Source organism: Erithacus rubecula, assembly GCF_903797595.1.
Source record: "Erithacus rubecula genome assembly, chromosome: 16".
Classification (NCBI taxonomy): Eukaryota; Metazoa; Chordata; class Aves; order Passeriformes; family Muscicapidae; genus Erithacus; species Erithacus rubecula.
The window spans coordinates 7,071,491-7,096,196 of NC_136668.1; the positions used below are offsets into that span (position 1 = coordinate 7,071,491).

General features: G+C 50.2%; 1 protein-coding gene across 1 annotated transcript; it reads left to right on the forward strand.

Annotated features, from left to right (window-relative positions):
* The first annotated feature begins 385 nt into the window (after positions 1-385).
* On the forward strand, positions 386-23,253 carry CYSTM1 (cysteine rich transmembrane module containing 1). Its single transcript, XM_079319517.1, has 3 exons — positions 386-522; positions 11,546-11,787; positions 22,815-23,253. Exons 2-3 carry the CDS (start codon positions 11,565-11,567, stop codon positions 22,919-22,921), a joined length of 330 nt encoding a protein of 109 aa, XP_079175643.1. The 5' UTR covers positions 386-522; positions 11,546-11,564; the 3' UTR covers positions 22,922-23,253.
* The last annotated feature ends 1,453 nt before the right edge of the window (positions 23,254-24,706 follow it).

The following is a 24,706-nucleotide window of genomic DNA, read 5'->3' on the forward strand; positions in this document are numbered from 1 at the left end:
CAGAGACAAGGGCAGTAGCTGTGACAGAGACAACGACTGGGGCAGGGACAACGACAGGGACAGGGGTAATAGATGGGATAGGGACAGAAACAAGAGCAATAGCTAGGACAGGGACAACGACAAGGACAGGGACAAGAGCTGGGAAACGGACAACAATAGTAGCTGCGCCAGGGACAAGGACAAGGACAGGGGCAATAGCTGGGAAAGGGACAGAGACAAGAGCAGTGGCTAGGACAGGAACAACGACAGGGACAGGGGCAATAGTTGGGACAGGGACAGGGACAAGAGCAGTGGCTAGGACAGGGACAACGACACGGACACGGGCAGTAACCGGGACAGGGCCTGGCTCCGCCCTGCTCACTCCCTCCGGTCACGCCCTCGTGACCACGCCCTCTTTGGGAGTGGCCTGACGGTTACGTGTCCGCCCAGCTCGGAGTGGGCGTGGCCTGTGTCCCCCGTGACGTCACTGTCCTCGGGGTGCGCAGCAGGTGCGGGTGGCGGCGCGAGACGCGCAGGGCGCAGGTACCGGGGCTCCGTGAGGGGCCGGGGGGCCCGGGCTGGGCTGGGCTGGGCTCGGCTCGGCTCGGCTCGGCTCGGCTCGGCGCGGCGCGGCGCGGGTGGGGGGAGCGGGGCCGCGCAGGACTCATGAGGATGAGGAGGAAGGCTCCCCGGGTGAAGGGCCGGAGCCGTCCCGCCCCTGGGAGCCCGCCCTGGGCACAGCGCTGCGGAGGGGTCGGGGCAGGACGGGCCCAGCGAGCCCCCTCAGCCCGGGGGTCCCGCCCAGCCTGGCAGCGCCGGCCGTGCGGGTTTTGTCCCAAAGGTGCCTGAACAGTTGCAGGCTGGCGGGGCTGCGGCTGCAGCGCTGCCCGGGACGCGGGGCTGCCCGGCTGGGGCTGTGCGAGAACCGAGCGCGGGTGGTAGCGATGCTGGGCTTGTCTGGTGTACAGCAAGAGCTATGGCAGCACTCGGAGTAAAAATAATAGCGCTGCATCGTGTGTTTAAAAGCCACTGTGGTTGTGGATTTATGTTTTCTGTTCCTGTAGCTGAGGACGCCTCATTTGGATAATTAAATGTCACGGTGAAATAGGAGAATGAGGGAAGGAGAGCACTCGTCTCCTGTGCTCTGCTGCATGGATCTGCTGCCTCTTCTGTTGGCAGTGGGCAGCCCCTCTCTGTCCAGGCTACTGCCAAGGTCTGCCCCGCTCAGTCCAGGTTCCTAGCTTTATCTGAAAGGAGGAAAAAAGACACGCTTTTTGCTTTTGATACCTCGTGTGTGAACAACCTGGTTGTAAATAGGGTAAGTCTGGGTAAGGTAGTGAGTGTGGGTGAGTTATAATGACTGCTGAGCAACTGCCTTCTCCTTGTGCTGTGTAAATACACTGGTAGGATACAAGGTGTGGGAAGTGCTGCTGTGCTGCCGATGGGGAATTTCTCATCACTTACTTAAATAATAAGTAACTCTTCTTAGAAAATTTTGATTATAATAATAATAATATTACTATATCAGGTAGACTGAGGAGGAGGCTGAAAACGCTGAGACTTTATAAATTTTTCTGATTGTATTTCAGTGCTTTTTGGGGACAGTCAGGGATTAATGTGCATGTTAGATAATAATCTTCCATTGCGCAGAATAGTGGTTTTACCAGGAACTTCTGCAGCACCAAGTCTGCTACACTCTGCCCCTTATTCATGTGCTGTAAAGGCCATCTTTGTTAAATACTGATTTGTCATTCCCCGAATGGTGTGAGAGCTGTAACTGATAATCTGCAGAGGCTGGTGGGTGTCCTTGCAGCAGAGGTCGGAGAGGAGACTGTCCTGTGAAGGAGTGGCTGTGACATGGGTGGGGGCTCTGTGCTGAGCAGACCCTGTGTGTCAGTGCTCTGGTGTCAGTCAGAGCAGAGAGCTCTGCTGTTCTGCTGCCCTGTGTCCCCCCAGGTCCATGTTACACTTAAAACTGGCAGTGCCCAGAAAACCAGAGGTGGTCAGTAAGTTTAAGCAGAGATGTTCCTGCTCACAGCATTGAATTGGGGTGATAGAGAAGTGTCTGGAGGGCTTTGTGCCATAAACAGAGGAACTACCTGTGGCCAGGGGAGTTCTGTGCAGGATCAGATTAATATGTTGCCTGGTTATTGTTGCTACAAGGGCAGAGCAGACTTGTGTAACTCTGGATTTTCAAGAAACAGGTCTGAATTTCTCCTGTCCCCTGTTTGTGATCTCCCTGTGGCACGGCTGGAAGCTTATCAGGGGTCCCTGAAAACTTCTCGTGGGAGCTGGAGCCTTGAATGAGGCTTGAATGAACAGGTTTACTCATTCTCTGCTGTCAGTATTGATATTTTCTACTCTCTGGGTTGCATATCCTGCCTTTCTCAACTTCCTGCTGCTGACCTCAAACCCAATGGCTCAATGAGTAGAAAATAGCACCGTCATTTCTGGGAATAGGGAAAGATAGGAAGGAGCCCAAGTCATTCAGGCAGACAGTCAGTATTGCCAGGCCTGGCATCCTGCCGGGCAGGCAGCCTGGGGGCCTCCAAGGCTGCTTCCCCAGGATTTGGGGTGAAGTGCTTGGCCTCACATCCCTGCTGAGGGGCTGGCAAATGCTGGGCTACCCTCCCAGCTGTACCCTGGGAGCTCTTCCTGGCTGGGATTCCCTGGTGTGGGAGTGCCATCCCCCTGCTGTCCTGGGAGGGAGCAGTGCTGTGCTCCAGTGCCTGCCCACAGCTGGCTGGGATTGCAGAGGGCTTTGGGGAATGCATCTCCTTGGAAGCATCTGGGCTGTTGTATTCCTTATGCCAGGCAGCACCACTGCTGGACAAAAGCTGCTGTTTCTGCCAGTAAAATATCAGAGCTATTTCCACACTAGGGTTATAATGTATTCCTGAGGTATTGTTTGGTCCCCCTGATGTGTGAAAGTTTTTCAGTCCCTGACAGGGTAAGGCAAAGGCTTTCTTGGTTTGGTGACCACTGGGAGAATCTGGGAGTAGCCCGTGACAAGCAGACATTAAAGAGGATTCTTGCATATGCCCTACAGGCAAAGTAAAGCATCATGCTAGATCCACATGAAAGATATGGAAAAGCAGAAAAAGTGAGAAATATGGAGAGGGCAGAAAAATCTCAGTCTCATTCCATTTTCCAATCTATCATGGAAATCTCTTTCTGAGTAATGAGATCCCAGCTGTAGAAAATGCCTGTATTTCTGTCTGCACACAGCAACAAACCATGCCTTGGGAGCTATGCTGCTGCCAGTGAGCTCCTGCCTGGGGTCCTAGAAAATCATCATGTGCTCTGGGTAGTATTTTCCACTTAATCCACCAGTGTTTCAAAGTTGGGGAAGTTATCCTAAAAGGCTGTTGCTGTTTCATGGCTGGAATGCTGCTAGAAACACCATCTGAATAACATACAAATATATTATCTGTGCTTATTAACTTTCTTGCCAGTCATACTATTTGCTTCCCATTCTCTTCTCAGTTAGACCAACAAAGCTGCCTGCTTTAACTGTTATTTGCAGGTGTAGTTTTACCTGACAATCAGATGTTTTCATTGAGATTTTTGTTGTTTTGGTATTTGTTGCACCTCAAAACAGTCTGTACATCTTTTTAACAGTAAATTGTAGTCATGCATTTCTGGAATTATCTAAGGCAACACATTATACAAAGACCTGAACAAGAGCAGTGCATTCAAAAACATTCAAAACCTGGAATCAAGATGTTGATGCTTCTCTCTGAAATTATTTGTGTATAAAGGACTTTGCTTTTTGGTGTGTTTTGCCAAAGGCACTGCTGTACCTGGGCAGTCTCACCTGGTGTATCAGCAGCAAGTACTGTGGCTGACACCTCCTGAGGAACTGTGAAGTGATGCTTTCCATCTTTATAATTGTTAGTTCCTGGTGTTAAAGTACATTTAATCTAAAGATTTTCCAAAACCTTTCAAAGGTGTCTGAGAAACCAGACATAAGGTCGCAGTTCGTGTTATTATTAATGTAGTAACAGTAGCAGGGCATTGGATTTGGTATTTTTTTTTCCACTAATGCTTTTATTGTAGGAACAATGTCTGCTTCATACTTTCCTTCTGCCATGCAGAACATGTAGGTAGATAGTGGGCAGGCAATAAGTAATAGGTAGTGTTTCTGAAGAGGTTTGAGTGTTGGTAACAATTGATGAGACATCAATTTGTCTGAAGAAGGAAAATCCTGGCATGCAATCCTGTGTGGGTGTGAGGGTGCATTGGTGAGAGTTCTGTGGAGATCTGTGACTGTGAAGCTCCACAAGGGATGTTGCCTCTGAGGCAAAAACTGTCAGCATGACAGCCCTTTAGAGCTGATCAAATCCTGGTTTCTGAAGCCAAAATCACCTGGAAATGTGCATATCCATTATGGTCTTGCCAAGAAGGCAGGGCAGACAGTGGGACTGGGGAGCTGGGGCAGTTTGTAGAGACACCAGCATCAGCCTCAAACATCACTGCACTTTCCATTTTCACACATGGGCAGACTTCAGATCTCTTGGGCTTGGAGGATACCAGGAGGAGGGAATACCTGGCTCAGAGGAAGGTGAAATGCTCGTTCATCCAAACCACTGTTCAGTGCACAGAGCTGCCTGATCTGCCACATGAGCAGCAGCAGTTGTTTTGTGCAGGAGATGCCTGGCAGCCACTCAAGTAAACCTGAGGAAATGCCCTTCTTCCCAAGGACTGTGAGTTCCTGGAGTCCAGGACACCTCTCAAGGAAATGGACTTGAGCAGAGGAGTGGGGTTTTAGTTGCTTTTCCTTTTACACAACAAAGCTGGGCTTTTTGCTTTTGCCTAGACCTGCATTTTGGAAATTAAAGTGGTTTCAAACAGCTTTTGTCAGAAAAGGTGGGGGCAGCTCTTGTTCCCCCTCAGCTATTAATCTAGGCTGATGGAGCTACCTGGTGAAGTGGGAGGGCAAACCAGGGAGGAAGCTGTTCCTGGAAGCAAAGTGAGCAAGAATGGAATCTCTTACAATTTATCCTTAACGTACCTTTCATATAATTACTAAATGGAGCTGACAAATAAGCTGGTAAGAGGGAAACACGGAGCCAGTGTCATTTAAAAGCCACTTGTGCTCTTTTTCATTTGGATACTGCTCATATGAAATGTAATTTAAATGCTAGGCTGGTTGCCAGGAGCTGGATTGTTGATGTTAAATGTACTTTCCATTAGAGCTCTGTATTGGAAAACTACTTCCTAGCGCTGCAGGCATTGGAAGGGGTGGGTTACATCAGGGTGCCCCAGTTGTCCTTCTCAGGGTCTGGCCTCTCTCCTGCCCTCCATCTTCATCTCTGCAAAGACCAGCTGAATCAATACCTGCCATACCCACAGTATGATTCCTCCTGACTTCAGCAGCACGAGGTGCAGTGCTTGTTCTACTGTCCTAAAAACAACCAACTTCTAGCCTTTAAATTCCAGAAATCTGCTGATTGCTTTTGGGTTGTTGTGGGGTTTTCTGTTTCTGTGTTCCAGACTGCTGATTTTCTTTGGTTGGTTTGTTTGTTTAATTTACTAATCCCCCATTTGTTTTCATAGGGCTGTTTCTTGAACTGGTCCCTATGTAAGAGAAGGCGTTTCACCCTGTTTCAGCACCCTGGTTAGATTGTCCTCTCACTCCACATGCAGAGTTCTTTATTTAATGGATTTGCTTGCACTGGGGATTGCATTTGAAGGATCTGACTTGCAGGCAGCTGTCCATAGGGATTGGTCTTTCTTTGCAGGTGGATTAGCTGTGAACACCTACTGTGTAAAAATACAGATGGTTTTATGTGTGCTCTCCTCAGTTTTGCCAAAGTAACAAGAGGCCAACAAGTAGAAGCAGATTCCTACTGCTCTTCAGTCACTTGGGCAGTAATTATGGTGGCCATAATTAGTCTGACCTCAAGAGATGTTTGGGAGCACCAGCCTTGTACGTGGCTTTTTATGGGAGGGAAAAGGGTGAAACTGGGTCATCTTGGCAGGCTCTGAAGGATCTTTGTTTGGACACCCCTTGTGCTGACAGAAGAGCATTCTTCCCTTATTCACCTCATTCTTGGTTGTTTTCATACATCATGTTACCTTCTGACCAAAAATCCTCCCTGTCCAGGCCCCCAGGCTGTGCCACAGAGCTGCACTTGTGGAGTGATGTAGCCATTAGCCATCTAAATTTGGCTTCCTGTTCCTTTTTTCCTAGTTTTAGAGGTGGCAACTTGTGGATGGTGAGACTTTCCCCGGTTGAAACTGAGGCTGTTTTCAGAGACTGTGGAAGAGACTGTGTTGTCACTTGGGTGAGCAGTGTGGTGAGCTGTACATGTGCAGTGACAGGCTCTACAGGAGCTATTCCTGCTTGGAAGGATCTTGCAATTGCAATTACATACAGTGCAACTTGAGCTCTGTTTTTAGCTTGATGGATGGCAAGAGCTGCCCTGGGAAAGGGGTGGGAAGCAGGAGACAGCTGTGGCACTGTGCAGAGAGGCTCTGCCTGCTTCCTTCTAGACAAATGGTGACACTAAAAGGCACAGCAATGGCTGCAAAGAATAATCAAGGAATGTTGCAGGCTCTGTTGAAGCAGACAGTCTTCAGCTCAGGAGAGATGACTGAGGAAAGAAAAAGATAATGAATTCATGAGTGTGCTGGAAGAGGAGGATCAGGAGCAGTGACTGACTAGTTCTGTAGCAGCTGCCTTGGTTTGCTGGCCTTATACAAGGCAGTAAGTCTGAAGCAATCTGAAGATTTTTTCAAAGGCTTATGGTGAAATTTGTTTCTCTCAGGATTGGTTGCCAAAATGGACAAGCTAAATATACATATGTGTGTAGTGAATGCAAAGCATTACAGTTCTGTACTTGTACCTTTTGCTGAGCCTTAGCCAGAGCCAGGTTACAGCTATAGAGGGACTGATATTCTCCCATAGGATGGTGGTTCTTGCCTGTTTACACCTATTGGTGTCATGTGCATTTTCTGTACAACACCATAATTCAGTGACTTCCGCTTTGCAGACATTTTGAGCAATGGTGCAGACTCCTGGGTATGATAAGCAGCTTGTTCAAAAATGAAATCCTGCTGTTGGGATAGGGGAAATAGTGTTTACTCAGCAGTGTGGAACAAAGGAGTTCGACCATAACTTAAGGAAACAATGATGAACTTGCCCCTTGGCAAAAGTACTGATGCATGGGAAGGTGGAACAGGACATGGTTTGCCATTCTCTAAAGATGGATTAGCAATGTCTCTGTTGTTCAGCAGCAGCAAACAGGGCAAATGCTTAGTGACAGTCAAGAAAATCTCTTTGTTTGCAAGGAAGTCTCTCCGTGAGGCTGTGCAGGGACCATTGAGCTCTCAGTGGCTCTTCCTGCTGGACCTCCTGCAGTGCCATGAAAAACAAAGGGCTTTACTGATGGTTAGCTTCTTTCTTTTGAGCTTTGCAAGGAGAGCCACAGATACCAGTTCTGATGCAACCTCACAGGGGTTGGTCCTGGTTGCAGCTCACACAGAATTGCTGGTTGGGGTGAGAACCCACAGGAAATCTTGGTGATCTGTTTAACTAAGAGCTCAGGTATGTCTCTGGAAAGTATCTGCTTCATGATTCAAAGCCCTGCCATGCAAACACATACCCATGTGAGTAAATAGGGCTAGGAAATGTGTAAAATCATCTATGAGGTCATGAGCCTGAAAGAAATTTCAGTGTTGTCACAGCTCAAAAAGGGCAAGTAGGGATGTGTGTATGTGTAGCAATGACTGGCAGTGAAACTGGGGGACAAGGAAAGATTCTTTCCGAGATCTTAGATTCCACTACCACCACCTGGCTTTGCTGAATGTCTTGATGATTTCTTCAGGAGTTTCCTCACTCATCACAGACAAATCTCCAGTGGTTCTGAAGTTGTTCCTGCTGGACACTCTCTTTTCTCTCTTACCTGATCTCAGTTATGTTACTTTACCCTCAATTGTGGAATATGCTCTTCTTAATTTCCATCTTCTCCTCTGTTCTGTTGTTCTGCTCTCTCTGCCCAGGCACCTATACAGCTGTCAGGAGGTTCTGGCCAGTTTTCCCCTCAGTACCTCTCCCATATCAGCAGATGGAATCTCAGTTACTGCCTCCACTCCAAACCTGCCTTCTCTTCAAAAACTGTTTTGACATGGTTAACACAGAGCTGGTAAACAAAGAGCACTAGTAGTTGTTTCTTGTTCCCTATGCTTCCACTTCCCTGTTTGCTCAAGCTATTGGATTTGTAACTCCTTATGACCATTTCACAGGCATTTCTGCAGAGCTGCTGGTGTGCAGGTTTTTTTGTTCATCTCCATGGCTGTTGGTTTTAACCAGGCTCTCTTTTTACCCCTCTCTTTCAGGGGTTTCTGAGCTTTGCCAGGTACACCTGATCCCTGTCTCAGCCCTTTCTGCAGAGGTGCTTTGTTACCTGTGTGGTTCCACTGGCTCCAAAGGGATTCTGGCATGCTGGGTGCTTGCACAGAGGCCAGGCAGGCTCCCTGCTTGGCTACCAAAGGGAGTGAATGGCCAGTCCTGATGGAAAAGGGTGGCCCCCAGAGTCCCAGCATGAGTCCCTGTGGTAGGGAAGCAGTGGGATGGCTGAGTTTGTTATCTACTGACTGAATTTAAGTTCGCAGCCAGCTGAAGAATCACAGCATTTGTTAAACCTTCCTTCAGCACTAAAAATATCAATGGTATTGAATGTAGATAAATGAGTTGATCCATGTGAAGGGACAGAAGGGAAGACTGACCTTCCTTGGAAAGGGTGGGCTGAGTTGATCATCATCTTGGGCAGAAGGACTAAAAAACTGAAGTAATCCAGGTGAGTCTGCTGGAGCTGGACAGTACTCATCAAAGCAAGCTAAGCCCAGGGGGTTCTTAAAGTTTATGAACAAAACATGGTCTGTTGTTTGCTGCCTTTGAATGCCTTGTGTGTGTGTATATATAAACACAAATATTTGTACCTAGGGTGTGAAATTACACCCTTGAACAGAGAAGGGGGGCATGGATGGAGAGGTTATCACCTGCCCAAGGAGCAGACAGTGGGCTGGGGCTGTTTGATCTGGAGCAGGGCATTTCCACATGCCACCTCCTTGGCTTGATGAATCCCTAAATTAAGGAGGGAGACCCTGGTGGGGCAAGAGGCAGTTTTTCACAAGGCAGACAGCAGTGCCCTGGATCCCCTTGTGTCAGGAGCAGGCACAGTAGCTGTACATTGGGTCAGGGAAGCTGAGCAAACCAGGGGGTTCACAGGGTTGCCTGTGCCATGTCTGGGCACCAAATGGTTACTCTGCCACATGCAGTGGTCTGTGGGTATGCACACACTCACTCTGGCCTTTTTCTTCCCTGGAAACTTGCTTTTAGGTGTTATTTTGGGATGATTTTCTGGGTTAGATGAACATTAGTGGCCTGGTATGTCCCAGTTCTCTAATTGATTGCATTGAAGTGAGTTGTAGGGCTTGCTGCCTTCTTTTCCCTGCTTCCCTGAAGGAAGAATTTCCTTGCTGGAGACTTGGTAGGGGTGTTGCATTGCAGTGCAGTGGTTAAAGAGCATTGAGTTAAGTGTATGTTGTATTTGTCAGTTTTAAAGGGAGCAGTAAAGTGGTTTGGCTGGCCTAGCAGTAGGGAAAAAAAAACAAACCATAAATAAAATTCCTGTAATCCTTGGCATTGGTTAAGCAGTTAAAACTCTTGACAAACCATTAAAAGACGTCATCTGCAGAGTACAGCACTGCCCTAACAGTTAGCTGGGACAACTTCTTTGTGAGGGGAAGGGAGGGGATAGACACTGATCTCTTCACTCTGGTGACCAGTGACAGCTCCCAGGGAATGGCTGGAGCTGTGTCAGGGTTAGGTTGGATATCAGGGAAAGGTTCTTCCCCCCAGGGAATGGTCACAGCCCCAGGGCTGACAGAGCTCCAGGAGCATTTGGACAATGCTCCCAGGCACAGGGTGGGATTGTAGGGGTGTGTGTGCAGCAGCAGGGATTGAAATGGATGATCCTTGTCCGGTTCAGCATGTTTGTGATTCTGTGATTGTGCCTGGCACACCAAGAGGAGCGCTAGGATGAATTCAGGTGAGTGACAGCTGCAGCCTGTGAGCCTCAAGGGCTTCTCGGTGTCCTCCTGGGCGGGACCACAGCCCTGTTCCCTTGGAGCAGCGCCTGGATCCCGGGCATGGGGTGGGATCAGCCGGGCTGTGTGCGCCGCAGAGTCCCGCGGTGCCACTTGGCATCATCGTCATCATCGTGCTGGCGACCTTCGGGCAGCAGCAACGTGTCAACAAGCGAGAGCCTTGGGATCCTTCCTCGGGGAGGGACAGGCGGCTGGAGCAGCAGGCTGTAAACAGACAGCTCGCTCTCACTGCCAGGGCTGCGGCGGCCGAACAGCCCCGGGCTGGGCCCGCCCGGCCTCTGCCCCGCACCGCGCGGGCTCTGCGGGCAGCGCAAAGGTGAAATTCGCCGCTGCGTCACGCACGGCTCGCTGCGTGCCCCGCGATTTCGGGTGCCCCGGGTGTGCCCCCGTGCTTTCGGGTGCCCTGGGTGTGCCCCCATGGTTTGGGGTGCCCCCGTGTTTTCTGCTGCCTGTCCCCCAGAGTGGGAAGGCAGTGCTGAGCTGCCAGCCCAGCCCGGTTTCATGCCCATCCCAATGCCATCCAAAGGGGATCCTGCTGGCCAGCCTCTCCTGCTGCAAGCCCAGCCTGGCCAAGGCAAATGATGCTCCTGGTATTTCTCCCTGTGGCATGTGGGAGGAGGTGTCTAGCAAAAAGGAACTGTCTGCACCCTGTAATAGGGGAAGGAAATAGCAGGGCACAGCAGCTTCAGGCAGAAAGGCTCCTGAGCATATAGGATATTAACATAAACTTCTGTTTCTCAGACAGGAGGAAGCTCCACCAGCCTAATGTAAGGAATGGTTTGCTTAGTCATGCTGCTCAGAGGTTCATTAAAGTTGCAGTATTGTGACAGTCTCATCTTCGATGGCTGTGCTATGAGTAGTACATGACATGGGTTTTATGAGCAGCAACTCTCTGAAGTGTCTTTAATGTTGCTTTTTGAATGAGGCTGAGCCCAAGGCTCTAATTCTTTGTGGCTGCTTAATGATTCAGTTGTGTATGACTGGAAGACTACACAGCATGCTGGGGTACAGAGTCATCAGGAAATTATTCACATACAGCCTTGCTCCAGAGTGCTGGTCTGGAGGCTTTATCAATTAGCAGAACTTTAATGGACATTTGTGTTCATTCCTTCTCCTGTCAGAGCTATCAAATATGCCTGGAACAGGCTGTATTTTTCCATCATTTTCCTTTCCAGTATTGACAGAAACATGAAGTCATCGCTTCTAAATCTCTCTTAAAAGTGTTTTAATTGTAAGTGGAAGCAGAGGATTTTGCTTTGCTGCTGCAAGACTTAGGTCTTAAGGTGACTAGCTGATGCATGGTTGGAAAGCAGCATGTTACTCCTGCTCAGCTAAACTTGTGTCCCTTAGAGAAATCACTTCAACTCCATCCCTGCTCCTGTGATAGGGTTAAAAATAAATTTGCTGACAAAAGCAAACCAGTTGTCCTGTTTGTTTCCCTCTTTTGCAGGACAGATTCTGCATCCCTCATGAGCTACGATAATCCTCCTCCGTACCCCGGCCCGGGCCCGACCGCCCCGTACCCACCCTATGCACAGCAGCCAGGGGCCCCTCCCGGCCCCTACCCTGGCTACCCCCCCGGGCCCTACCAGCCAGGCCAGCCGGGCTACCAAGGATACCCCCAGTACGGATGGCAGAACGCGCCGCCGCCGCCGCCGGGACCCGTCTACGGGGACGGGCCCAAAAACACAGGTATGCCTCAGAGCTGCAGGGCACTCCTCTGCCTCACCAGTGCACACTGACCTTCAAGGAATGTGCTCACCAGCACCTGGCCCTAATGGCCTTGGAGGAGGTGGAGATTTATTTGAAGTGGTGATTTTATTTACTGCTTGTTTTCCTGCTCTGTTTTGCTGCAGTGTCTGTCACAGTCCTCTCTCTGGTTGTTACTGAACATCCTTAGTGCTGATTCCTCAAGGGAATCCTTATGCTGAGGTTGTTGCACAGGCTTTTGGTTTGCCACAACTCTCATCCCACCTGTCTCTTGGTTGATAAGTCTCAGCTCAAGGCTGCACAGTTAAAGCTTATAATATTCAAATGTATAATTCATACTGAATTAATGGGTATTTGTTTTCTTGAGCCCATCAGTATCTGTCCAAGTGATCTACTCATTCCTGTGCATTTTGGTATTTTCTGAAGTTACTATCATTCTGTGGAAAAAAACAGCTTTCTGGGGAAGGGAGGGAGGATGGTGCACCTTGCCTCTGGCAGCTGGCTGGTCCATCTGTGTGCTGTATCCCCACAATATGGCACATTGGTATGCCCTGGCACCCACAGCTCTCCTGGGGCTTGCTGCAGGCTCAAATTGTCAGAGCAGAGGCAGAGAGGATGATTAAAGGACCAGAGCTTCTCCTACTTTCTGTGAGGAGAAGCTGAGAGAAGTGGACTGTTCAGTGGGTTTGAATAGTCTGGTGTGGGTCTATCAGGAGGGCCCAAATTTAAGCAATGAACAATTGGTGTGAGTGAATAAGAAACTGAATTGAGGGCAAATCATGAATTCAACTTCCTCTGTAACAGAGTGAGAACCCTGCCTTTGAGAAGGAGGAGGAGGCAGCAGCATGGTGATGCTGCTTCCCACCACTTCCACCACATGGAATTGTATTCAGGGTTTTTCCTGGAATTTTGAGGTGACCAAGAGATGTTTCTTAGTACTGAGCAGAGGAAAACTCCCTATCTCTCATATTAACATCTTTGGTTGGTGCCAGTGTTGCTTTTTTGCTGTGGCCACAGAAAGGGATGTGCTGGCAGAGGCTGAAGGGAGACAGGCTGTAGCTTTGGACAGTCTGGTTTTGAGACAGTTCTGCTGCCTTGGTAGCTTGAAGGATCTCATTTCAAACTGGATCAGGGAACTGATGACACTGAATGTCCTCTGCTCTGCTCACAAACCTGTGGACAGCACAAAGAACAGGCTGGAAAATGGGAAGGGAGAAGCAGTGAAGCATTTGAGTGTCTTTCATTGAGAGCCCAGGCTTGTTCAGCAGGAGGTTTAGTTTTGTTAAACCTAAGCTAACACAACTTCAGCTCTGCAGAAGCAGCTCTCTAACCCATAAATGGAAAACCTTCTGGTAAGTCTTGTCCTTGAACTGCCTTCCTGCAGCTACAGGTGATCTCTGCACCCACCTTGGGAGTGTCTAATTTACTCTGCTTTTGCAGAAGTAGATGTAAAAAAGTGTTAGAATTACAGAATGGTTTGAGTTGGAAGGAACTTAAAGATCAGCCTGTTCCAACCCCCTGCCATGGGCAGAGACACCTTCCACTATTCCAGGTTGCTCCAAACTCTGTCCAGCCTGGCCTTGAACACTTCCAGGGATGGGGCAGCCACAGCTTCTCTGGGCACCCTGTGACAGAGCCTCCCCACCCTCACAGGGAAGAATTTCTTCTTAGATATCCATCTGACCCTGCCCCATTTATTTTAAACATGCTTATTAATGTCTGCAAAGTGAAGTCAGGGCTATAACTTTGCATTTGTCTGCAAAAGCTTTATTTTTCTTCATTCACCTTCTGTTAAACACCCTTCCCCACCCCACCCCCTTTCTCCTTTTTTGGCCAGTCTGTCAAACTGAAACCTGATCTTTGTCCTCTGACACTGTAAAAGAGCTTTCAATGAGGCTTTGTTTAAGACACCCAGGAGTGTCTAGCTTAGAGTGGATGTCTCTAAAAAAGCCAATTTTTTATAAATGTGCTACACTGGTGCTGCGTATCTGTTGGTGTGGCTGAACTTCTAATATAAGAAATTGACATCTAAATTTAATCAAGGCATTGCAGTCAGCCTAGCTGGTCTAGTGTGATTTCATGTGGCTTGTCAGTTCCTGTGGTGTTTCCAAACAATTATCTGTGAAGAGCTACTGTGTGATGCTTTCCTTTCAGAGAGGATGTTTTGCTCTCCTACGTGACTTTGCTTAATCTAATAAATTAAGCTACTCCAAGTAGTGCATTAGTTTTTCTGAAGAAATGTATGTCCACAGTGAAAACTAGGAAATTTGCTATACTTTAAATTCTATGCTTTACATTATTTTATTGTGTGGGCAAGCTGCAAAGCAGGCTCTTATGCTGTAGATCTTAGCCAATGTGCTAATGCTAATATGTGGAAGTAATTATGTATCATATTTTGGTCTTGAGTGGATCACACAGATGGAAATAATTACTATTGAGCTCTCAGAATCTGATGGTAAAGTAGCATTTTATGGTGATGATGTTTTTTCATCTTAATTCATAGCCTGGCAGGAGTAGCAGTGGGTATAGCCTGTTCACCTGGCCCTTGGAGAACTAAAAAAAACAACTCACGTGCCTCACTCTCTATTGAAGCTGCATCTGAGATGTAGCAGGGAAGCAGCTTAACCTGAGTGCTGCTAAGGGTAGGAAAGATGAAGTTCTTGCTGTTCAATGAGGGGGGACTCTGCAACAAATAGATGAGAAAGGCACCTTTTCAATATGCCATTGAATATGGGGACAAAACTAAAGGCTTGTTGGAGGAAGCTGCAGCCCAGAGCAGCTCTGAACAAGGAGAACACTTGTATTCCCCTCTGGACTGTCTGTGCAGGATTAGCCAGCCACAAGGGTGTCTGGGCTGCAGAAATCAGCTTGTGGTTATGTGTTAAGACTTAGTGGTGGTGGCCATATGACTGCCATGTGGCCACCCCCCTAGGGCACTGTGGGACAGGGAAGTCTCCCTGTCAGCTGATCCCAGTGTTCCTTGGCCCCTTCTCCCAGAGGGGATGGGGTACAAACTTGCACCCCCTCAGAGTCACCCCAGCTACCTCAAAAAGGTGTGAAAGATCTCAAAGCATGTTTTTTTTCTCCATGTGAAGGAGCAGCAAGCTGGAGCTTCACTGATGACTTGATGAGGTGGCACAGAAGCCCTCATGGTTTTGGTTTTTTGAATGGATGGCTTTTAGGCTCAACCAGGTTACTGATACCAAAGTCTCCAAAGGAACCTCATGTCTCACATTTTGTGAGGGCTGGCAACTGACTTGGCTGTTGTTCATTAGAAATAAACAACTTGCCCTTTGCCTTTAGGGATGATGTTGTGTATGCTGAACCTGAGGGACATTATCCTTTAGGGTGTCTGATTCAGTTTCCCAGCTCTGGGAGCTGATGTGCTGATCCCTGGCTGCAGTTTTCCTGCTGCAAAGGCTGAGGGCTGGCTCCATGTCCATCCACACAAAGCCCATGCAGGTTTGAGTTCCTGGAACAGGGTGGATGTGCCACACAGTGCTTGGTGTGGCTAGAGGGAACCTGCCTGCACCAGAACAAAGCTGGGAAGCACACAGCTTTACAATGTGGTTCCTGTGTGTAGCATTGTGTAGGGAGCAGGTTCTTCTTTTCAGTAGGGGTTTGCTTGGGGGGAAGAAGATACTTCATTCCAGAAGATATCTCATTTCCCCACCAGTATTTTCTTTATTTGTTATCAAAGGAAACCACAGTAACTGCTGACTGGTCAGCTGGTACTTTCTTGTCTATGTAAATGAGAGGTGAAATGCAATGCAGCTGATAATGGCATGCCTTAAAAAGAAGTGGAATGAGCCAAAGTGCAAAGTGATGTACTCATTTTAAAAGCAGGTGATGTTAGCAATTTTACCACTTTTATTTCTATCTCCACTCCCTGTTGATACATGCCAACATAATGGATGAGGCTGTTCCATGCTGTGCCAAAGGGAACCAGGCTCTGTCAGCAGGCACTGAGGGCAAACAGAGCTCAGGATTGCCTCTGAGCCATTGTACACACAGGCTGGAAATCTTATTTCTGGAAGTTGATTACTTGTAGCAAAGCCGACTGCGATAAGAGTAATAGTCACAGTGATGCTGTCTGCCTCCTGATGTTTGTCCAGCTGCAGAATAAACAGGTCACCTAGATACAGGCACTGCCTGCTGCTGCAGGGGTGGATGGCTTTTTCCCTCTTTGCCTGTCTCTGTGTGGAAGGGAGGGGATCAGAATCATTTTGGTGAGGCTCTCCAGGGCCTTTCAGTGGTTACCCCCTTGCTTCCCAAACCATTTGGAGCTAAGCCTTCCCCAGCAGGAATTAATTTGGAGGACAGGCTTTCTCTCTGTCTGTTGGCCCTTTTTAAGTAGTCAGTCAGAGCATTTAGTTTACCTGTTCCTGTACCTTCAGGAGCTGCAACTCCAGATGCTGGAGTCCTGCCAAAAAAAAAAAAAAAAAAAAAAAAAAAAAAAAAAAAAAAAACACTTACTTGGCAGTTGTGCTCTTATCTGCTTCTCATTCTTTAGTGTGCTTTAAAACCCAGCCTTCTCTCCTCCAGGACTGCTGTATCATCCCTCCCTCTCTCCCTGGCTGCACAAACAGCAGGGGCTGTTGGCTGGCAAACAGTGCAGTCCTGGGGCTGCTGCCTCACCTCACCTTCACTGCTTTTCACCTCCAAATAGGGAGTAATCTGATTAAAAACCTGATGCAAAGAATGTTATTCCCAATTCAGGTCCAGTATCTGAAAACATGCTTCAGACAAACTGGTCTCAGGAGGCCAAGAAGGCTCCAGTGTGGGCTGATTTTAACAAGGCTGCTGTTCCAGTCCTTGTCAGCTGAGCACCAGGCTGGGTGAGGAGCAGATCAAGCACACCCTTTTCCCAGCACTGCACAGACTGTGGTACTTGGGGCTGCACAAGGAGGATCTCACTGGGGCCTGTTCCCTCTGCTTCAAATTGGGCTTTGTCCCTCCTCTGGTCAATCACCCAGAACACGCCTGCAAGACCCTTGTAAGGTGAAGTTTGTGCTGTGTAAATCCCTCCAAGCCAGATCTTGTTAACCTGATGCTGATGCCAGTGTGAGCACTGACAAAGGCTGAGGACTGTGCTGTTCTTAGCCCTGCAGCTGTCTAGATTAAAAACATCTTGCTTTAACACTAAATTAAAATTTTACTGATTTAAAAAAAAAAAATGTTAGAGGAAGTTCTCAAAATCTGTAGTTTTGGGAGATGTCTCTCATCTGTTGTAGTCTAGAAGCAGCCTGAAGGGTCTGAAGCCCTGTATTATTGTACATTTGAGCTGGGGAAAGTTTGTCATTAAATGTTTCCTGTATACTTTTTAACCTGTGTGCTGGGGGCTATGTGCTTTGGAGAGCTGGCTGATGGCTGCTGACATTGAGCACTCTACAGAAGGTGTGCTGACTCCTGTAAGGAATGCTTGTGCCTTTTAGAGAGCTTGAATCCTTCCCAGTCACACTGATACACCATAAATGCTGATTAGTATCACTTCCATTATCTTCAGGATCTCTTAATCCCATCCCTGTGTGTTCAGGTGAGGAAACAGTATCTTTTCCAGCCCTGAGCTCAGCTGCAGGAAAATCTTGGTGTTCCTGCTGAGCCCTAACCCGTGCCTGGCAGCCAGGCTGGTGTGTCAGAGGGGAACAGCTTTGCCCAGTGCAGCGCTGGCTCTGGAAAGTGCTGGCTTGGCTTGCCTGCACAGTGATTCCCTGAAATGTGTGGCCTGTTCAGCTTCCTGGAAGCTGAAGCAGCTCTCCAGGGTGAGCTGTCAGCCTTACAGGAACAGAAGGGCAGGAATTTTCCAAACCTGCTGAACCCAGGCGTGTGCTCTGATACCTGTGTGAGTAGTTGTAGATCAGTTGTTTCTGCTTGAGCCCAGGCTGGCTCAGCCCAGAGGGTGGGTGGCAGAGGGGCTTTGCAGGTGGAACTGCCTGTACTCTGTGGTATTTTCATTCCCTGACACTTGGTTTTTGCTCAGGTGGCTCTGGCAGTAGCCATTTGTGTTTGGAGCTGGGAGTTGTGAAACTTGTTCTGAGCATTTTGCAGCTTTGGAAGATTTTTGCTTAGAATTGGGCTATTGAATTTCCATCTGGCTCTGGTATCTGTTTCAGGAGTGTACTGAGGTATTTCCTGAAATCTGAGTGTGGTGTCAGTAGGGACTGTCCACAGTGAAAGCCTCTGGGCAGGAAGGAGTTGGGGGGCTGGGAAATAGGAGGCCTGAAGCTGTTAGGCATGAGCAAATACCCCCAGAGAGGAGAAAGAACAATTAAATGCCTTCCTTGCCAAGAGAGCTGGATCTCATCTGTGCCCTGGAGGCCTCAGAGAGCAGCCTTGGTGGCAGCTCACATGAAAGTTTAGTCCCTGTTCCCCAGTCCTGCAATCTCTTCTTCTGCACTTGCTGCCTGTGAGGGGTTTATTTCAGGAGGAGTGGATGTCTGGGAGGTCACAGCTGCCTTTCTCCTGCAGCTCTGGGTCTGCAGACCATAGTGTGCACCTCCAAGAGGGGCTCAGGGACATTTGATTTCCTGTTGCTGTCACTTCCACATCCCTTAGATGCACTTGTGCTGACTTTCCCTTCCCTGGCCTCCATCCTGAATAGAAAAGTTTTCCAAGGACCTGGCTGGGTGAGAATGATTTGAAGGTAAAAGCAGATGCACATGTTGACCTGACTTAGCAATCTGCTGCAGCAGCACAGAATCATTCTGAGTGGTGGTGAGCAAGACTTCTTGCTCACTGAAAAAGAGAAAACAAAGCTCTTGGTGCAGAAGTGGCTTGTGATAAAACCCACTTAATTGACAAGGGGGAAGAGGCTTATGGGTCCCTTCTCTGCTGTGCACTCCCTCCCAGATGAGACTGTGGTATTAAGTAATACTCTGCTCTGACCAGCTGTTACCATGGCAAACAGCCACTGATGCCACAGGCAGGATTTTGGGGCTGCAGAAGCAGTGATTGGTAAATTACTTACTGCTGCTTCCTCTCATGTGCCCCAGGCCTTGCCTCATAGCCAAAGGAGCTAAAGGAGAGTCAGCTTCAGGGCAGTGGGATGGGAGCCCTCCCACCTTAAGAGGGTGGTGGGTGCTGGGCTGTGCTCTCCACATCCTGCTCCCCAGGCACTGAGCCTGCTCCTTGCTGGCTTCTCTGCCTGCTTGTCATTCCTGTCATAGCTGAGATACCCAGGCAAGGGCCTGGCCCCTGGGGTGTGCAGCAGGATTCCTGGAAGGGCTGTGGAGCTCAGGGACTCTCAGGCACCATCACTACCCCCATGCAGGTAAGGTGATACCTTGACAGTGATGTCTGTATCTGGATCCTGGGACTGATTCTGGCATCAAAGCCAGTGCCTTTGTACTGCAATCCTTGTAAAGCCACTAAAATACTGCAATAAGGGGCATTGCAGTCTAAGGTCATGATTTTAATTTATGCCAAACCAGGTGAAAAGTACAGCTCATTCCTTTCCCTCATGGAGCTAATGATTAACCTATCAATCAGGTATGAGAAGAAACAAAATGTATATACTTAAGATAAAGTAGACTGTACATGAAATAAGAAGGTATTGTAGTATTTGTTTTAAAAACAAAGTGGGAGTTATTTGCACTGGTTTGTGCAGGCCACTGCTGAGTGATTACAGGGAGTGATAGCATTTTCTGGGTAGGCATGATTCATTGTGCTCTATACTCTTTAAGGCTGATTAGGAGGTGGGAAGGTCTCTCATTTTATACTTTCTCCCATCCTGTTTTAGGAAAAACAATGAAACCCTCAAAACTGGAGCCTAGAATTGAGTGCTGTCTAGTGCCTCCAAGAGAAATCACCCTTGCTTCTCTTCTTTTTTACTCTTCTTCACCAGGCTTCTGTTCATAGTGATGAGGACCCTTTGTGCTGTTAGGAGGTGGTTGGAGTACCCAACCTTGGCCAAAAGAGAGGCACAAAGCAAGTGGTGAGGTCCCAGTATGGCTCACCATAGAAAACTGGGTGGCTTTAGCTTGGAGGCACTCAGGCACTGAGGAATCTCACAAAAGCCACAATTCCCTTCATTGGGAGATTCTGGGTTTTGTTGGCAAAGGTATCCCAGTAGAAAACTTGATGTCTGTCAATGGAGTCCTCCTGTCAGTTGGGAAGCTGTGGGGGGACTTGACATCAGTAATAGGCTGTGCAAGACTACCCAACTAAATGCTTTCAGGGATTTGGGTATGGTGTTTGGGGGTTAGACACTGTGTGTGTACAGCACATGCATGGACTGGGAGGAGTGGGTGAAGCTGCTGCCACCCTTGGGTGCTTGTGTCACTCTGTAAGTGCCTGAAGCCAATGGCCAGGTGCCCAAAATGAGCAGATTGGTGTAGGGTGTCTCTAGGCTGGTGAGAGGCTGGGCTGGGAGCAGTTCATCCAGCCTGGCTTCGAGCTGGTTTTCAGCTTGTGTGCTCTGGTAGCTGCAGCTGAACAGCTGACCACCCTTCAGCTGTCCTGCTCCTCTGCAAGCCCCACACTCAGATCAGAAAAGCTGTTTAGTGTTAATGCTGTATATCGGTGGCTAAAATCTCTCTGGCAATTTGTGTGGTGACAGCAACAAAGCTGCAACTCCTGAAGCTGATGTGGATTCAAAGGAAGCTTCACAAACTGTGAGGAGGGGTGGCTGTCTCTCTTCCAGCACAAGCCACAGCAGCAGTGCCAGAGGACTGGCTGGCAGGGATGGGGACAGGATGATGCCCATGGACACTGTGACCCACTTGTGCAGAGGGGCAGCATCAGTCAGCTGAGCAGCCCTGGTGAGAGCACCCAGCTCCCTCTGCACAGCCCCAAGCTTGGAAAAGCCATTTTGTTTAATATTTCAGCAGGTGTTTCATAACAGCACTTTGTACATGCCTTGAACACGCTTCGTTGGCATGTCCCTGACACTTGGCTTAAAACTTCTAATGGATTAATCATAAATACTTCAGGCAAATGCTTCTTGCAGTCCTGGACAGCTGATTGCAACTAGTAAAGGGCAGCCTCCTTCTGTGGTGTGGATCTGGATGTTTCAGGGCACTGGGGCCCTCAGTTTTGGGTATGGCAATGCTGTGACAGCAGCAATCCAGCTCCCCATGGCTCAGAGGTGGGACAGCTTGAATGACAACCTGGCAGCTGGCTGGGATCCAGAGCTGTGTCAGGACTCCAGCATGGGGATGTCACCATCTACACAGGACTCTCAGAGCAGTTGGTTTGTGTTTTGCCTGCACTGATTGCAACAGGACCTTTTTAGAGCAAATAAACACACCAGAGCTCCTTGTTTAGAACTCCTGGATCCACCTGGAAAATAAAGCCCAGACCAAGCCCCTGGGTCACTGTCCATGGAGAGCAGGCAGTGGGCAGAGCTGCTGACAGGCTGCTGTGAAAGGTCAGGGCTCACAAGGCTCCATGTTCTCTTTGCAAGTGTTCCAAGCATGGCTTTGAGTGCAGGTTTGGGGCTGAGGGCAGAGAGGAGGGAGGGGCCTGACCAAAGTCCTGTCTGCCATGGGACATACTCCCCTTGGGATAGAATGGGATGGGTCTGTGATCCACCCTCCCAGGGGGGTGGAGGGGGCAGCCAGGTGCCAGGCTCACAAATCACTGACCTTGTCCTGCAGTCCTTGTGAGCAGCCCAGGCTGGCCCTGGGCACAGGAGGTGGTGCAGCCTCCCCCTGGTGCAGCACAGGGATCCAGGCTGCCATGGGGCCCTGCTCTGCTCCTGCTGGGATGTGCCAGCCTCAGCTCTGCAGGGGCAGGCTGGGACAGCAGCTCCAGAGGGAGGAGAGTGTGTGCACCTCTCCTGCTCCAGCACAGCCTGTCACAGCACTGCCACCTGCTCCTGGGGCTGAAGGGAGAAGAGGCCTCCATCCTGACATTGCTGGAGCAAGGGCTGCAGGCACTGACTGAATGGTGAGAGAAGGGGGTACAGCAGTGCTGTGCTGAGGCTGCGCAGGGGCTCCCCTGGAGCTGGGCTTGCCGTTCTTCTTGTGTCTCTCTGTTCTTCTTTCTTGTGTCTTCTCCTTTATTCCTCTTCCTGGCAGGGAGACTGCCTGAGGCTCAGGCACAGGCTGTCCCCAAGCACAGACATTTGGTGGGTACTGGACTCCCCCTCTCTGCCTCACTTGGTGTTGTCAGGGCTTTGGTATAATGTGAGCTGGAGCACATCATCCTCCACCCATTGCTCTGCAGAGCTGAAGTAGTGATTGGGGAATGGTTTCCTGGGCACAAACAAGCCCATGGGAGGGCCAGGCCAGTGCCATGAGCTGTGTCCTGCCCAGGCTTCTGCCTGCCAGCACCGTGTGTGCAGCACAGGCTGCCTGCCTGGCTTGGGCTCCTGTGTGAGGGTACATTTCCCACACAGGCCACAACAATCAGAGCCAAGAAAGCTGTCAGGAATGACAAACACCTGCCTGCCCTCAGCCTGGTGCAGTTCTGGGTGTGACAGCCTGCATTCAGCAAGGAGAAACCAAAGATAAACTGCTCCTCTGTCCTGGTGGGCCTCAGGAGCTGCACAAAGAGCAAGCAGCACATGGCCTCAGGTGGGAGACCCTGCCTGGAGAGATCCACACAAACCTGGGGCTCCCTCCTGTGTGCTCAAGCAGGGTGCAGTAAATCCCAGCAGCTTCTGGGCAGAGATGGTTTCTGTCATGAGGCAGCACCTGGAGCCCCTTGGCCGGGGGGGGTCACTGCACTGCCCCCTCCTGGGCTGGGCCTCGGGTGCTGAGCTGGCAGAGCTGAGTCCCCTCGTGTGCAGGGCTGCTCCCTGCCCTGTCAGCCAGGGAAGGAGGCAGCTCTGTGTGCGCTGAGGCTGGAGCAGCGTTTGGGGGCAGCTCCTCCTTGAAGCGGGCTGAGCCGTGCGGCTCTGCACGGCCCGGCTGCGGATGTGCTTGCGGCTGGGGCAGCTGGCACCGCCTGCGCCCCTGGCCTGGGGCCGGGCCACTGCACAGCACACCTGCTCCTGTCCCCTCCGTGTGCGCTGTGGCTGCGCCCGCGGTGCCGCTGCCCCGTGCCCACCCCCCTCTGTCCCGCAGTGTACGTCGTGGAGGAGCGGCGGAGGGACGACTCGGGCGAGAGCGCCTGCCTGACGGCGTGCTGGACCGCGCTCTGCTGCTGCTGCCTCTGGGACATGCTGACCTGACCCCGCCCGCACCGAGCGCTATGCAGCCTCCCCACTCCTGTCCCGACTTCTTTCTGTTACTGTAATCAACGCTCTGCTTTGCACAGCCAAGAGTTCCCGTCTGTCCGTCCTAGCGCCTTGTCGGGGTGGGGGGTGCACTCCTTTATTTTAGTAAAGGAAAAAGAATCCCTTTTTAACGTTTCTAAGACTTTTGTTGTAACTTTGAAGAATGTGCTAATGGTGTATTTCAGCCAAAGGCATTCTGATGAAATGTATATTTACCGGTTGAGATTTTCCTAGCCCTAGAGATGAAGATGTACGCAATAATTAAAGCCAACAGTTGATTTTCTTCACTAGGTCCCGACTGTTTCAGTAAATCTGTCTGCAGGGTGGGCATCCCCTCTGGTGCTGTCTTTGGTCTCCTGTGGGCACTGAGTCTGTAGGTGGAAGTCCTTGGTATGGCACCTCCTCATCCCACACAGGGCAGCACAGTCAGGTTTTTATCCTTGTTTTTTTTTTCTCTTCTGGAACCAGGGCTCTCTCCAGCAGCTTGTGGGGCAGCAGAGGTGGGAGAAGCATGGGCTGAGCTGCTGTGTGTGTGCACCAGCAGCTCCTGGGGCAGGGCTGGTCCCAGGCTGTGATCCATCATCCTGTGCTGCAGAGCAGAGGCTTATGGGAGGTAAATTAATGGGTAAGAAGAGAAAAGCCATGGATTAATCTAGTGCTGAGGATTTAGAGCTGAAGCTGTTCCATGGCATGCCTGGCCAGAAAAGGGATAAAAAGCTTTTATCTCCAGAAAAGTGGGGAAAGACTGCTGCTGGTTCTATGGGGTGTGTCCCACCCTGCTGCTCACCCAGCCTTGGGAGCAAAGCCCACCCTGGTGCGCTGACACACACTGGCTCTGCTGGAGATGACCCAGGGGTGCCTTGGCTGTGCACCCTGGGGCCTCTGCACAGCTCCACTCTGGGCTCAGCAGGGCAGTTCGGGGTTCCTCTCTGGGGCAAGCTCGTGTTTGGGGCTGATGAGAGTCCCTTGCAATTCCCTGTCCCCAGGAGCTTTCTTCTGGGGGCTGCCCCTCTGCAGCCATCAGCTCAGGTCTGCGACCTAGTTCGCAGAGGTCCCTGCCCTGGGAATGAGCACTGTCACCTTCCCTGTCACTGTCACCAGCTTGGCAGCTGGAATCAGGAGTGGAGTCCCTGGGTCACCCTCCGTGGGGGGGAAGGAGGTGGGGTGGGAGCATGAGGCCAACGAAGGGACAGCCCAGTGTGAGAGCACACGTGTGTCTATGGGATGACAGCACGGGGAGGCGCAGCGGGACCTGGAAACTCCGAGCTCCGAGATCCCAGGAGCTGCTGGAAGCGCTGGGAGAGCGGCGGGGCCGGGCTGGTGCACTGCCCGCAATGGCCACGCGGGGGCGATGTCCGACAGCGCAGCGCCGGCACTGCCGGGCGGGAACGGAGCGGGAATGGAACGGGATACAGGGAATGGAACGGGACACAGGGAATGGAACGGGACACAGGGAATGGAACGGGGCACAGGGAATGGAACGGGACAGCGAGAATGGAACGGGACAGCGAGAATGGAATGGGACATCAGGAATGGAACGGGACACAGGGAATGGAACGGGATACAGGGAATGGAACGGGGTACAGGGAATGGAACGGGATACAGGGAATGGAACGGGACATCAGGAATGGAACGGGACACAGGGAATGGAACGGGGCACAGCGAATGGAACGGGGCACAGGGAATGGAACGGGATACAGGGAATGGAACGGGACACAGGGAATGGAACGGGGTACAGGG